This window comes from Ranitomeya imitator, chromosome 5, assembly GCF_032444005.1.
Source record: "Ranitomeya imitator isolate aRanImi1 chromosome 5, aRanImi1.pri, whole genome shotgun sequence".
Lineage (NCBI taxonomy): Eukaryota > Metazoa > Chordata > Amphibia > Anura > Dendrobatidae > Ranitomeya > Ranitomeya imitator.
In genome coordinates, this window is record NC_091286.1 from 669,701,291 (window position 1) to 669,716,370 (window position 15,080).

Sequence of the window (15,080 nt, forward strand, 5' to 3'; positions counted from 1 at the left end):
TGCTCTCGGGCTCCCTCCGGTGGTTATAAGTCGTAGCGCTGCTGTTTTTGGATTGCAGCAGCCATCAGTTGGGTCCGCTGATTACAATTCTAACTGGGCTATTTAGTCTTGCTTTACCCTTTAGTTAGTGCCAGTTGTTTCTGGAGGATTCACATTCTTGCCTGGTCTCTGCTGCTTTGCTGTTCATTTCATCCAAGCTAAGTTCTGGCCTTTGATTTTTGCAGTCCACATGCTGTGGGATTATTGTTCAGTGCTTCCTCATGTTTTGTTTTGTCCAGCTTGGTCTGTATAAGGATTTGTTATCCAAGCTGGTATCTCTGTAGAGGCAGACATACCCTCCATGCCTTTAGTTAGTTGTGGAGATTTTTGTATTTTCTGTGGTGGATATTTTCTAGTATTTTAATACTGACCGCATAGCACTCTGTCCTATCCTTCCTATCTAGCTAGAATGGCCTCCTTTGCTAAATTCTGATTTTCAGTCTGCGTATGTTATTTCCCTCTTCTCTCACAGTCAATATTTGTGGGGGGCTGTCTATTCTTTGGGGATTTTCTCTGAGGCAAGATAGGTTTTCCTTTTCTGTCTTTAGGGTTAATTAGTCCACCAGCTGTGTCGAGATGTCTAGGGAGCGTTAGGTACATTCCACGGCTACAGCTAGTTGTGGCGTTAAGTTCAGGTCTGCGGTCAGTACAGGTCCCACCTTCTCCAGAGAACGTCTCATGTTGCTCCTAGGCCACCAGTTCATAACACTCCACTGAGCAAAGCTGAGCATCAATTTTCAGGCATTCAGCCTTAATCAAATATTAAACTGCATTTGGCCTACCAGTTTGGTTGGGCTTACTAACGGTGTCTGCCGCTCCTTGCGTTTCTCCTCCACTGAACAAAGCTGAGCTTCAATTTTCAGGCTTTCAGCCTATATCAAATATTAAACTGCATTTGGCATACTTGTTTGGTTGGGCCTACTATCGTTGTCTGCCGCTCCTTGATTTTCTCCTCCACTGAGCAAAGCTGAGCTTCAATTTTCAGGCTTTCAGCCTATATCAAATATTAAACTGCATTTGGCCTACTTGTTTGGTTGGGCCTACTAACGGTGTCTGCCGCTCCTTGCTTTTCTCCTCCACTGAACAAAGCTGAGCTTCAATTTTCAGGCTTTCAGCCTATATCAAATATTAAACTGCATTTGGCCTACTTGTTTGGTTGGGCCTACTAACGGTGTCTGCCGCTGCTTGTTGTTCTCCTCCATTGAACAAAGCTGAGCCTCAATTTTCAGCCTATATCACATAATAAACTGCATTTGGCCTACTTGTTTGGTTGGGCCTTCTAACAGTGTCTGCCGGTCCCTGCTTTTCTCCTCAACTGAACAAAGATGAGCTTCAATTTTCAGGCTTTCAGCCTATATCAAATATTAAACTGCATTTGGCGTACTTGTTTGATTGGGCCTACTAACGGTGTCTGCCGCTGCTTGTTGTTCTCCTTCACTGAACAAAGCTGAGCTTCAATTTTCAGGCTTTCAGCCATTATCAAATATTAAACTGCATTTGGCCTACTTGTTTGGTTGGTCCTACTAACGGAGTATGCGCTGCTTGTTGTTCTCCTCCATTGAACAAAGCTGAGCCTCAATTTTCAGCTTATATCACATATTAAACTGCATTTGGCCTACTTGTTTGTTTGGGCCTACTAACGGTGTCTGCCACTCCTTGCTGTTCTACTCCACTGAACAAAGCTGAGCTTCAATTTTAAGGCTTTCAGCCTATATCAAATATTAAACTGCATTTGGCCTACTTGTTTGGTTGGGCCTACTAACGGTGTCTGCCGCTCTTTGCTTTTCTCCTCCACTGAACAAATTTCAATTTTCAAATTTCAATTGAACACAATTTCAGGCTTTCAGCCTATATCAAATATTAAACTGCATTTGGCGTACTTGTTTGATTGGGCCTACTAACGGTGTCTGCCGCTGCTTGTTGTTCTCCTTCACTGAACAAAGCTGAGCTTCAATTTTCATGCTTTCAGCCATTATCAAATATTAAACTGCATTTGGCCTACTTGTTTGGTTGGTCCTACTAACGGTGGCTGCCGCTGCTTGTTATTTTCCTCTATTGAACAAAGCTGAGCTTCAATTATCAGCCTATATCACATATTAATCTGCATTTGGCCTACTTGTTTGTTTAGGCCTACTAACGGTGTCTGCCACTCCTTGCTTTTCTCCTCCGCCGAACAAAGCTGAGCTTCAATTTTCAGGCTTTCAGCCTATATCAAATAATAAACTGCATTTTGCCTACTTGTTTGGTTGGACCTATTAACGGTGTCTGCCGCTGCTTGTTGTTCTCCTCCACTGTACAAAGCTGAGCTTCAATTTTCAGGCTTTCAGCCTATATCAAATATTAAACTGCATTTGGCCTACTTGTTTGCTTGGGCCTACTAACGGTGTCTGCCGCTGCTTGTTGTTCTCCTCCTTTGAACAAAGCTGAGCTTCTGTTTTCAGACTATATCACATATTAATCTGCATTTGGTCCACTTGTTTGGTTGGACCTACTAACGTTGTCTGCCGCTCCTTGCTTTTCTCCAGAACTGAACAAAGCTGAGCTTCAATTTTCAGGCTTTCAGCCTATATCAAATATTAAACTGCATTTGGCCTACATGTTTGGTTGGGCCTACTAACAGTGTCTGCCTCTGCTTGTTGTTCTTCTCCACTGAACAAAGCTGAGCTACAATTTTCAGGCTTTCAGCCTATATCAAATAAACTGCATTTGGCCTACTTGTTTGGTTGGGCCTACTAACAGTGTCTGCCGCTCCTTGCTTTTCTCCTCAACTGAACAAAGCTGAGCTTCAATTTTCAGGCTTTCAGCCTATATCAAATATTAAACTGCATTTGGCCTACTTGTTTGGTTGGACCTACTAAAGGTGTCTGCCGCTGCTTGTTGTTCTCCTCCACTGAACAAAGCTGAGCTTCAATTTTCAGGATTTCAGCCTATATCAAATAATAAACTGCATTTGGCCTAATTGTTTGGTTGGGCCTACTAACGGTGTCTGCCGCTGCTTGTTGTTCTCCTCCACTGAACAAAGCTGAGCTTCAATTTTCAGGCCTTCAGCCGATATCAAATATTAAACTTCATTTGGCCTACTTGTTTGGTTGGGCCTACTAACGGTGTCTGCCGCTGCTTGTTGTTCTCCTCCTTTGAACAAAGCTGAGCTTCAATTTTCAGACTATATCACATATTAATCTGCATTTGGTCCACTTGTTTGGTTGGACCTACTAACGTTGCTTGCCGCTCCTTGCTTTTCTCCAGAACTGAACAAAGCTGAGCTTCAATTTTCAGGCTTTCAGCCTATATCAAATATTAAGCTGCATTTGGCCTACTTGTTTGGTTGGGCCTACTACCGGTGTCTGCCGATCCTTGCTTTTCTCCTCCACTGAACAAAGCTGAGCTTCAATTTTCAGCCTATATCACATATTAAACTGCATTTGCCCTTCTTGTTTGGGCCTACTAACGTTGTCTGCCGCTCCTTGCTTTTCTCCTCCACTGAACAAAGCTGAGCTTCAATTTTCAGGCTTACAGCCTATATCAAATATTAAACTGCATTTGGCCTACTTGTTTGGTTGGGCCTACTACCGGTTTCTTCCGCTCCTTGCTTTTCTCCTCCAATGAACAAAGTTGAGCTTCAATTTTCTGGCTTTCAGCCTATATCAAATATTAAACTGCATTTGGCCTACTTGTTTGGTTGGGCCTACTAACGGTGTCTGCCGCTGCTTGTTGTTCTCCTCCCTTGAACAAAGCTGAGCTTCAATTTTCAGCCTATATCAAATATTAAACTGCATGTGGCCTACTTGTTTGGTTGGGCCTACTAACGGTGTCTGCCGCTCCTTGCTTTTCTCCTCCAATGAGCAAAGCTGAGCTTCAATTTTCAGGCTTTCAGCCTATATCAAATGGTATACTGCATTTGGCCTACTCGTTTGTTTGGGCCTACTGTTAACAGGCTTTATCCGTTATTCATTTCTTTTCATCTCCTATGATCCAGTGAGGCGCCAACAGATTCCTGTTATGTCTACTGAGAAGCCGAGAATATTGTCTGATTTTTTTCAATTTTTTTCTACTTCCTATTTTTCCGTTACAGTGTTGCGGTGTCTATTTATTCTCTTACATTGTCTAGTGGGATTATATATTTTTGTACACTCTTTATAGGTACGCTATACTGCATCTATTGTAAGCTATGCTTACATCCTTTTAATCTTTTATCTGTATACTATCCACACTATCTCGTTATATATATATATTTTTTTTATGGCTCATTTGATCTTGATCCGGCTTTCCTTGATTATTCATCTTTCATATGTTCTCACATAACGCTGCTCTTTTCAGCCTTTAAACATAGTTGGTATCTTTGCACATTAGTCCTTTTATTTTATTTTTATTTATCTTCCATGCCAGCTCATCTTTTTTTTTTTAGACATTTATTTCTCTCTGTGTCACGGTATACATATGACTCTCTCATCCCTCCTTACACCCACTCCTGCACGTCACTTCCCCTGTACTAATGGTGTCTGCCGCTCCTTACTTTTCTCCTCCACTGAACCGGAAGCGCGTCATCGAGTGCGTCCAGAGGTCACAGTCAATGACGAGCTAAGCCACCAGCACCAGGACGGAGCACGCGCATGAGCTGCCCGGCGCTCAGTGTACCCGCAGCCATTTTGTTCAAGGGAAAAGTAGAGGGCATAGAACATACCTAAAGCTGAAGGATATATATATATACACACACATATGTATGCATGGGGAACAAACACTGAGGCATCGTATATAAGAAGATACCTGTTGATATAAAAATATATACCACTTTTATACATAGGGAATTGTACAATATACAGAATAAAAATTAAATAAAATAATTAAATAATATATAAACATACTGAAATACATATATGAATATATACATGATGAAAAATAAAAAAGTGATTTTCATGCCCATACAACCATCATTCATACCATCAGCCTATCATCATACACACCATCCATATGAGTAAAATACAAAAACATATAAATATAGTAAATATGAAAAACATATATATCAATTTATTAAAAAAAATAAGATAAAAAATAAAAATGAAATTTATATATAAAAAATATATTATATTAATTAATTTATATAAAAAAACATTATTGTCCAGCCCCAGAAAATATGAAAAAAGAATTTATAAATAAATATGAATAAAAATAATAATATGTGAAAACATAATGCATAAATTAAAAAAGGCACCCTACAACCAAAGGAAGGACACAAAAAAAGGACACAAAAAGAGGGAGGCTAAATTTTATTAAAAAATAAAAAATATAATAAGAAAAAATAATAAAAAATAAAAATACCCCCCCAAAATTATAAAAATATGAAAAAATAAAATGTGAAAAAATATAATAAAAAAACTGTAAATAAGAATTATTTAATTAATAAAGAAATAATAAAATAAAAAATAAAATATACAATAAGATATAAATAAATCTAATAATATATAATAAATGTAAAGAAATGAAATTATATTCATTGAAAAATATATAACATCTTCAATTATATATATATATATATATATATATATATATATATATATATATATATATACAGTTAGGTCCATACATATTTGTACAGAGACAACATTTTCTAATTTTGGTTATAGACATTACCACAATGAATTTTAAACAAAACAATTCAGATGCTCTTGAAGTTCAGACGTTCAGCTTTCATTTGAGGGTATCCATATTAAAATTGGATGAAGGGTTTAGGAGTTTCAGCTCCTTAACATGTGCCACCCTGTTTTTAAAGGGACCAAAAGTAATTGGACAGATTCAATAATTTTAAATAAAATCTTCATTTTTAGTACTTGGTTGAAAACCCTTTGTTGGCAATGACTGCCTGAAGTCTTGAACTCATGGACATCATCAGACGCTGTGTTTCCTCCTTTTTGATGCTCTGCCAGGCCTTCACTGCGGTGGTTTTCAGTTGTGTTTGTTTGTGGGCCTTTCTGTCTGAAGTTTAGTCTTTAACAAGTGAACTGCTGCTCAATTGGGTTGAGATCAGGTGACTGACTTGGCCATTCAAGAATATTCCACTTCTTTGCTTTAATAAACTCATGGGTTGCTTTGGCTTTATGTTTTGGGTCATTGTCCATCTGTAGTATGAAACGACGACCAATCAGTTTGGCTGCATTTGGCTGGATCTGAGCACACAGTATGGCGGCTCTGAATACCTCAGAATTCATTCGGCTGCTTCTGTCCTGTGTCACATCATCAATAAACACTAGTGACCCAGTGCCACTGGCAGCCATGCATGCCCAAGCCATCACACTGCCTCCGCCGTGTTTTACAGATGATGTGGTGTGCATTGGATCATGAGCTGTACCACGCCTTCGCCATACTTTTCTCTTTCCATCATTCTGGTAGAGGTTGATCTTGGTTTCATCTGTCCAAAGAATGTTCTTCCAGAACTTTGCTGGCTTTTTTAGATGTTTTTTAGCAAAGTCCAGTCTAGCCTTTTTATTCTTGATGCTTATGAGTGGCTTGCACCGTGCAGTGAACCCTCTGTATTTACTTTCAAGCAGTCTTCTCTTTATGGTAGATTTGGATATTGATACGCCGACCTCCTGGAGAGTGTTGTTCACTTGGTCGGCTGTTGTGAAGGGGTTTCTCTTCACCATGGAGATTATTCTGCAATCATCCACCACTGTTGTCTTCCGTGGGCGCCCAGGTCTTTCTGCATTGATGAGTTCACCAGTGCTTTCTTACTTTCTCAGGATGTACCAAACTGTAGATTTTGCCACTCCTAATATTGTAGCAATTTCTCGGATGGGTTTTTTCTGTTTTCGCAGTTTAAGGATGGCTTGTTTCACTGCATGGAGAGCTCCTTTGACCGCATGTTTACTTCACAGCAAAGCCTTCTAAATGCAAGCACCACACCTCAAATCAACTCCAGGCCTTTTATCTGCTTAATTGAGAATGACATAACGAAGGGATTGCCCACACCTGTCCATGAAATAGCTTTGGAGTCAATTGTCCAATTACTTTTGGTCCCTTTAAAAACAGGGTGGCACATGTTAAGGAGCTGAAACTCCTAAACCCTTCATCCAATTTTAATGTGGATCCCCTCAAATGAAAGCTGAAAGTCTGAACTTCAACTGCATCTGAATTGTTTTGTTTAAAATTCATTGTGGTAATGTCTATAACCAAAATTAGAAAAATGTTGTCTCTGTCCAAATATATATGGACCTAACTGTATATATATATATATATATATATATATATATATATATATGTATATATATATATATATATGTAAGGATTGAAAAAAGGATCAGAGAACATAAAGAAGTGGATTTAACCCCTTACCGGCATCGGACGTACTATACCGTCCGATGCCGGCTCCCCTGCTTTGATGCAGGGCTCCGCGGTGAGCCCGCACCAAAGCCGGGACATGTCAGCTGTTTTGAACAGCTGACATGTGCCCGTAATAGGCGCGGGCAGAATCGCGATCTGCCCGCACCTATTAACTAGTTAAATGCCGCTGTCAAACGCAGACAGCGGCATTTAACTACCGCTTCCGGTCGGGCGGCCGGAAATGACGTCATCGCCGACCCCCGTCACATGATCGGGGGTCGGCGATGCTTGTGGATGGTAACCATAGAGGTCCTTGAGACCTCTATGGTTACTGATTGCCCGTCGCTGTGAGCGCCACCCTGTGGTCAGCGCTCACAGCGCACGTGCAATTCTGCTACATAGCAGCGATCAGCAGATCGCTGCTATGTAGCAGAGCCGATCGTGCTATGCCTGCTTCTAGCCTCTCATGGAGGCTATTGAAGCATGGCAAAAGTTAAAAAAAAAAGTTTTAAAAAATGTGAAAAAAATAAAAAAAACATAAAAGTTTAAATCACCCCCCATTCGCCCCAATCAAAATAAATCAATAAAAAAAATATCAAATCTACGCATATTTGGTATCGCCGCGCTCAGAATCGCCCGATCTATCAATTAAAAAAAAGTATTAACCTGATCGCTAAACAGCGTAGTGGGAAAAAAATTCGAAACTCCAGAATTACGTTTTTTTGGTTGCCGCAACATTGCATTAAAATGCAATAACGGGCGATCAAAAGAACGTATCTGCACCGAAATGCTATCATTAAAAATGTCATCTCGGCACGCAAAAAATAAGCCCTCAACCGACCCCAGATGATGAAAAATGGAGACGCTACGAGTATCGGAAAATGGCGCAATTTCTTTTTTTTTTTTTTTTTTTTTTTAAGCAAAGTTTGGAATTTTTTTTCCCCACTTAGATAAAAAATAACCTAGTCATGTTTGGTGTCTATGAACTCGTAATGACCTGGAGAATCATAATGGCAGGTCATTTTTAGCATTTAGTGAACCTAGCAAAAAAGCCAAACAAAAAACCAATGTTGGATTGCACTTTCTTTGCAATTTCACCGCACTTGGAATTTTTTTCCCGTTTTCTAGTACATGACATGCTAAAACCAATGATGTCATTCAAAAGTACAACTCGTCCCGCAAAAAATAAGCCCTCACATGGCCAAATTGACAGAAAAATAAAAAAGTTATGGCTCTGGGAAGGACGGGAGCGAAAAACGAACACGGAAAAACGAAAAATCCCCCGGTCATGAAGGGGTTAAAGAAAGCTGGAGAATCCCCATTGCTCGTTGAGACCCACGGGAGTCATGCTTTGTAACATAGTAATCCACTTACACTCTTTCTGTGCAAGTCTCTTACTGGCATCCCCTCTTCTGTTGCCCAAATGCAACCGATCTATCCCTTTTACTTGAAGTAAGTGGGATTGATTGGGGTGATGATTACGAAAATGTCTCGCTAAAGGTTTCAACTTTGATATGGCATTAATATCATTGATCTCAATTTTTTCTGCTGTTTTGATGGAGCTTTTGGAGTATGCATTATTTCACAACTATTTTATTTTCAAGGATCGATTTTATTTGTTTGGTTGGGCCTACTAACGGTGTCTGCCGCTGCTTGTTGTTCTCCTCCACTGAACAAAGCAGTGCCGCCTGTTTACTCCTCTTACCAATTTTAAACTGCATTTAGCCTACTTTATTCATTGGGCCTATATCTGTGTTTCTTCCTCATCCTGCCCATTGCCCAGCCACTGCTAGATGAGTCTGCTGGTACACTGACCCAGACCACTACATTCCCCTTGCACTCTACACAGCCAGCATCTGACCCTGCTGAAAGTCTGGTTCCCCTTCCAGCATACTATACCACCAAACACAGGGACAAAGTGGAAGGTGCAGATGAAAGTGCAGGTTCCTTCATCAGATGGGGGGGCATACTCGTTGGCGACGTCACTGGCACAGGGCCCCTCATAATATGCAAAAGTGTCTTTGCCGGTGGGAGGCGCCTTCGCCGTCAAACAAACCGCTTTACTTTGAGGGGCCCTGTGCCAGGGCCAATGCGAACGAGTGGGCCCCCCCCACTTGCTCAGGATCACAGCACTTGCAAAGTTGAAATACTTACCTCTTCCTGCTCCACCGCCGTGATGTAGTGCGCGTTTCCTGGGCCCACGAAAAAATTGAGCCAGCCCTACCCCCCCACAACTTTAGCCAAATGACCCCCAATTTTCAATGCCTAACTATTATTATAAGGTAAATGAAGATTGTCAGGATTAAGTAATAAGAACTGATGTTTTTGGCATTAAAATGGGCACGGTAGGTGTTTTCCTGTCCTGCACTCACTGCCGACTTTGCTTCCCCATTAACTTGCATTGGGTTTCATGTTTCAGTCGGCCCCCAACTTTTCGCAATGATAGGCTGATTTCATCCGACCCGACATCTGACAAAGTCGGGTTTCGCGAAACCCGACCCAATCCTAAAAAAGTAAAAGTCGCTCAACTCTACTTGTTTCCCCTTTCAAGGCTGGTAATATACACACTCCACTCTTTTCTGCATAAAAGTCACGCACAGAAGAGAGGTAAAAAATACCTTTACCTACAACTACAAGATAGCAACACTGAGGGTATGTGCACACGTCAGGATTTTTTCCTCACATAATCCTGAGAATTCTGCCAGAAATCCACGTGCTTTTTTCGCGTGGATTTCTCGCAGAATTTGCATGTTTTTTGCGCGTTTTTGCGCGGATTTTTTGCGTTTTTTTTTAAATTTTCCGGAATGTCCTTTTTGATAGGAAATCCGCAAAAAATTCGCAAAAAGATAAAGCATGTCCGGATTTTTTGCGGTATGGGTTTTTTTTGGCGGAAAAAAACGCTAACATCTGCACAAAAAATGCGGAATGCATTCTAAATGATAGGATGCATAATGTTAGCGTTTTTTTTAGCGCATTTATAGCGTTTTTATAGCAAAATTCCGCAAAAAAAATACTAAAAATCCGGACGTGTGCACATACCCTGAAAGCCTTCACAAAAGTTGTAGGAGTGATCAGCGCAACATAGGGTCTTATCTGAAGAGTATGACAGGCAGTAAATTTAAAATTACACTCAATTTTTATAAATATCTAGAAAGCATGTAATAAAGCACGTCAGCTGCTGCAGATGCGCGGGTCAGTAACTGACCATACAGTACAATATCCAGGACAGAAAGGAGAGGTTTTGTGGATGATATCCATACTTGCTGATAAATGATTAGATATATATCCCAGAATGTCAAACGAAATTGTGGTTTATTCTACGCATTTCAAAGTACAAAAGACTTTTTAATCAGGAAGGACCACAAGTATAACAAAGGCAGCAAGGGTAACATTTAAAGAGATTAGTGATTTCACTGTTATTTAAATGTTATGGTACCTTCACACTGAACGATATCGCTAGCGATCCGTGACGTTGCAGCGTCCTGGATAGCGATATCGTTCAGTTTGACAGGCAGCAGCGATCAGGATCCTGCTGTGACATCGTTGGTCGGAGCAGAAAGTCCAGAACTTTATTTCGTCGCTGGACCTCCTGCAGACATCGCTGAATCAGCGTGTGTGACGCCGATTCAGCAATGTCTTCACTGGTAACCAGGGTAAACATCGGGTTACTAAGCGCAGGGCCACGCTTAGTAACCCGATGTTTACCCTGGTTACCAGCGTAAACGTAAAAAAACCCAAACACTACATACTTACATTCCGCTGTCTGTCCCCCGGCGCTGTGCTTTCCTGCACTGGCTGTGAGCGCCGGCTCACTGTGAGCGCCGGCTGGCCGTAAAGCACAGTGGTGACATCACCGCTGTGCTTTACGGCTGGCCGGCGCTGACAGTGCAGGAAAGCACAGTGCCGGGGGACAGACAGCGGAATGTAAGTATGTACTGTTTGGTTTTTTTTACGTTTACGCTGGTAACCAGGGTAAACATCGGGTTACTAAGCGCTTAGTAACCCGATGTTTACCCTGGTTACCAGGGGACCGGCATCGTTGGTCGCTGGAGAGCTATCTGTGTGACAGCTCTCCAGCGACCAAACAGCGACGCTGCAGCGATCGGGATCATTGTCTAGATCGCTGCAGCGTCGCTAAATGTGATGGTACCATTACTCTTGCTGTCTTTGTTATGCTTGTGGTCCCTCCTGATGAAGTCTTTTGTACTTTGAAACGTGTAGAATAAAGGGCAATTTTGTTGGATATTCTGGGATATATGTCTAATCATTTATCAGCAAGCGCTGAAATCATCCACAAACTATTTCCTTTCTGTCCTAAATATTGAATGCCTGGCAACTACACAAATTTTACTTTAATTTCCAAAATATTTAAAGATACTATTATTCTCCAAACACATAGTATACATACACTAATCATGGTATGATTTTTAAAATGTATATTATATTATTATATCAAATCAAAATTCGGCATCATTCACTTTCATATCTTGAGCTAAAAGGCACCGGTGGCATTACTCTACAGATACTATACCTCTGGATCACTTGCTTAATCACCAGGTATCATGACCATATCCTCTTCATGACCCATGCACAGTGCTTAAAATTTAATTCAGGTAATACAATGAAATTAATAAACTGAGGTAGATTTAGTGCCCATTGCGGTACCATAAATTATTACATTGATGCATAACAGAAATCTATGTTCATATCTGTTTCAGTTCATTGTTCAGTTACAATTTCTTGTTACTTACGTACTTTGGATTTCAGGATATTTCATCATTAGCAAAAGGCCCCATCGCAAAGTGGATGATGTGGTCTCCATTCCAGCAGCAAACAGATTGGTCACCAGTTTGCCCAAGTTTTTATCATGAAAGTATAACGTAGATTCCGGCTTATCCTTTGTAAGATTTAAATATACAGTTTGGATAATTATTTTATTTTAGGAGTTGAATTATGCAACTTAAATCTTAAGATTATCTGCAGCATAATACTTAGTATTAACATTATAATAACTTTGTAACATATAATTTGAAAAGTTCAATTGTCTGTGCCCCACAACCAGCAGCTTGCAATCATCAGTTTGCTGATGACTCCCTATGAATAGCAGACAGGAAGGATGGGCATATAGTTTCAGTATGTCAGATTGTTTCCTGAAAGATTGAGTGACAAAGGGAAAGAGAACGTGGATCAATTGGTGGGAGATGATATTTGATCCTAAAAAAACTAAGGAGACTTACTTATTTTTTTTTTTTATGTCCATAAATGGAAATATTGTTTATATCCAAAATGTTAAATCCCCTATAGACTAATCACATATCAACTTACATCCAACTCTGAGGAACGAAAGTATTCCTTTTGTGACAAAGCAAACGTGAAATACGAGTCAATGGAGGAGCGCTCAGCTCCAGTGAAGTCATTTCTTGCACTATGGGTAAGCGCTTAAGCTTTCAAGGGCAAACTAAAAGTTATTTTTGTCACTACGGCACTTTAGGGAGATTTTTCTCCCAGAAAAATTGGTTTACCTTATTATGCACTAATATACGAGCATGATCATTATACTGTATTAAGCTCTAATGGATTTTTTTATGTGATTATTATTGTTGAGCATTCCGATACTGCAAATATCGGGTATCGGCCGATATTCGCTGTATCGGAATTCCGATACTGAGTTCCGATACTTTTGCGATATCAGATACCAGAATCAGAAGTTCCTATAGTGCAATGATGCACTATAATGGAGTGTGGGTGGTGCGTGGAAGGAGACTGCGTGTCTGTGTGCGGGCGGGGTCTGTGCGTGACCGTGGGGGGTCTGTGCGTGCCTGACGGGGGTCTGTGCGGCATGCCGGGGCTCTGTGCATGTGTGCTGGGGCTCTGTACGGGCCTGCCGGGGCTCTGAGCGTGCCTGCTGGGGCTCTGTGCATGTATGCCAGGGCTCTGTGCGGCATGCCGGGGGTCTGTGCGGGCCTGCCGGGGCTCTGTGTGGCGTGCCGGGGCTCTTCACAGCGTGCCGGGGCTCTGTGCAGCTTGCTGGGGCTCTGTGCTGCATGCCGGGGCTCTGTGAGGCGTGCGTGGCTCTGTGCATGTGTGCCGGGGCTCTGTGCGGCGTGACGGGGCTCTGTGTGGCGTGCGGGGCTCTATGCGTGTGTGCCGGGGCTCTGTGCGGCGTACCGGGCTCTGTGCGGCATGCCGGAGCTCTGTGCGGGCTGCCGGGGCCCTGTGCCTGTGTGCAGGCATCGTCTGATGGGGCTACAAGTCCCATCGCATGATGCCTACTACAGTGACAGTGATTGACACATTAGCCAATGATGGGACAGTAGTAGTCCCATCATCTGGCTAATGTTTTGAATGATAAAAAAACATACATGCTGCATACATGCTACATACATACTACATACATGCTAAATACATACTACATCAATACTACATACATGCTACATACATGCTACATACATACTACATACTACATACATACTACATACATGCTACATACATACTACATACTGTACATGCTAAAGACATACTACATCCATACTACATACATGCTACATACATACTACATACATGCTACATACATGCTACATACTATATACATACTATATGCATGCTACATACTACATGCATGCTCCATACATGATACATACTACATACATGCTACATACATGCTCCATGCATACTACATGCATGCTACATACATGCTACATACCACATACATACTGCATACATACATACTACATACATGCTACATACATGCTACATACTACATACATGCTACATACATACTACATATGTGCTACATACATGCTACATACATGCTACATATGCAGCGCCCCAGAGATCTGGTCGTTGCAGTATGACACTCTGCCACTAAGGCGAGTGATGGTACATCCGATGGCACTGAAGGAATTCTACTGACCAGGTATCACCAGCACACATTACACTTCACACTCCGGCCACTAGGGGGAGAAAAAGGCTTTATTTATTGGGCCACTCCTCACACTGGTAAAACTAGGGGTTGGGGAGGAAGTTAGTCAGAAGCTGACTGGGTTGGATTCAGGCAACATCCCGTGGCAGGCGGTGTTGCAGGAAAAGACACAGGGGGGTCCCTGTCAGGCGTTGGAACCTGGCAGGTGCCTAGCGAACAGAGCAGAACGTAACGGAAACGCGCCTGCACACCCCGCGGCGGTATCCAAGAGAGAGACATGAAGGGAAGGATATTGTGGAACAGTGTAAACGAGATCAAGCACAAAGGAGTACCAGTAGGAGTCGTGCCGTGAGACTGAGGCAACATCCTACTGAGGCGCGTAGCCGGTGGCCGGAACACCGCAGGAGTAACTGACTCTAGGCCTTACTTCAAACTCCGCAGGACAGTTAAATATAGGTTGGCTGTCTACCTTACATCACCTACGAAGACATAGGGGGCAACGCGTGGAGAGGGGTGTCTCTTGGCTCCCGGAAGAGCTCCGAGCCTTCCCGTCATACGGGTGCGTCCTAGCCATAACATTCCTGGGGGACGAGAAACTAGTAACATCGGAAACCAAAGAGAAAGAGAGCTGTAGAGAACGAACGAACGAGAACAGCAGTTGTGAGGACTATTCTGAATGCTCAGCAGGGTAGGACTACAACACACAGGCGCTAGTGGTAGGCAACGATTTCCACCTGCAAAGGGAGCTCTGGATGTGCCCATCGGACCAGCCGGTCTCAGATAGCCCTGTTAAGCGTGCTCTGGA

The 15,080-nt window shown here is 41.9% G+C and overlaps 1 protein-coding gene across 6 annotated transcripts in view; it reads right to left on the bottom strand.

Annotated features, from left to right (window-relative positions):
• LOC138638743 (cytochrome P450 2C23-like) overlaps positions 1 to 15,080 on the bottom strand; it is a 761,024-nt gene that overhangs the window by 86,947 nt on the left and 658,997 nt on the right. For all 6 annotated transcript variants that reach the window (XM_069728295.1, XM_069728292.1, XM_069728291.1 and 3 more), the window contains one exon: positions 12,109 to 12,250. In XM_069728295.1, coding sequence (XP_069584396.1) covers positions 12,109 to 12,250 — 142 coding nt within the window. The remainder of the gene's footprint in view (positions 1 to 12,108; positions 12,251 to 15,080) is intronic.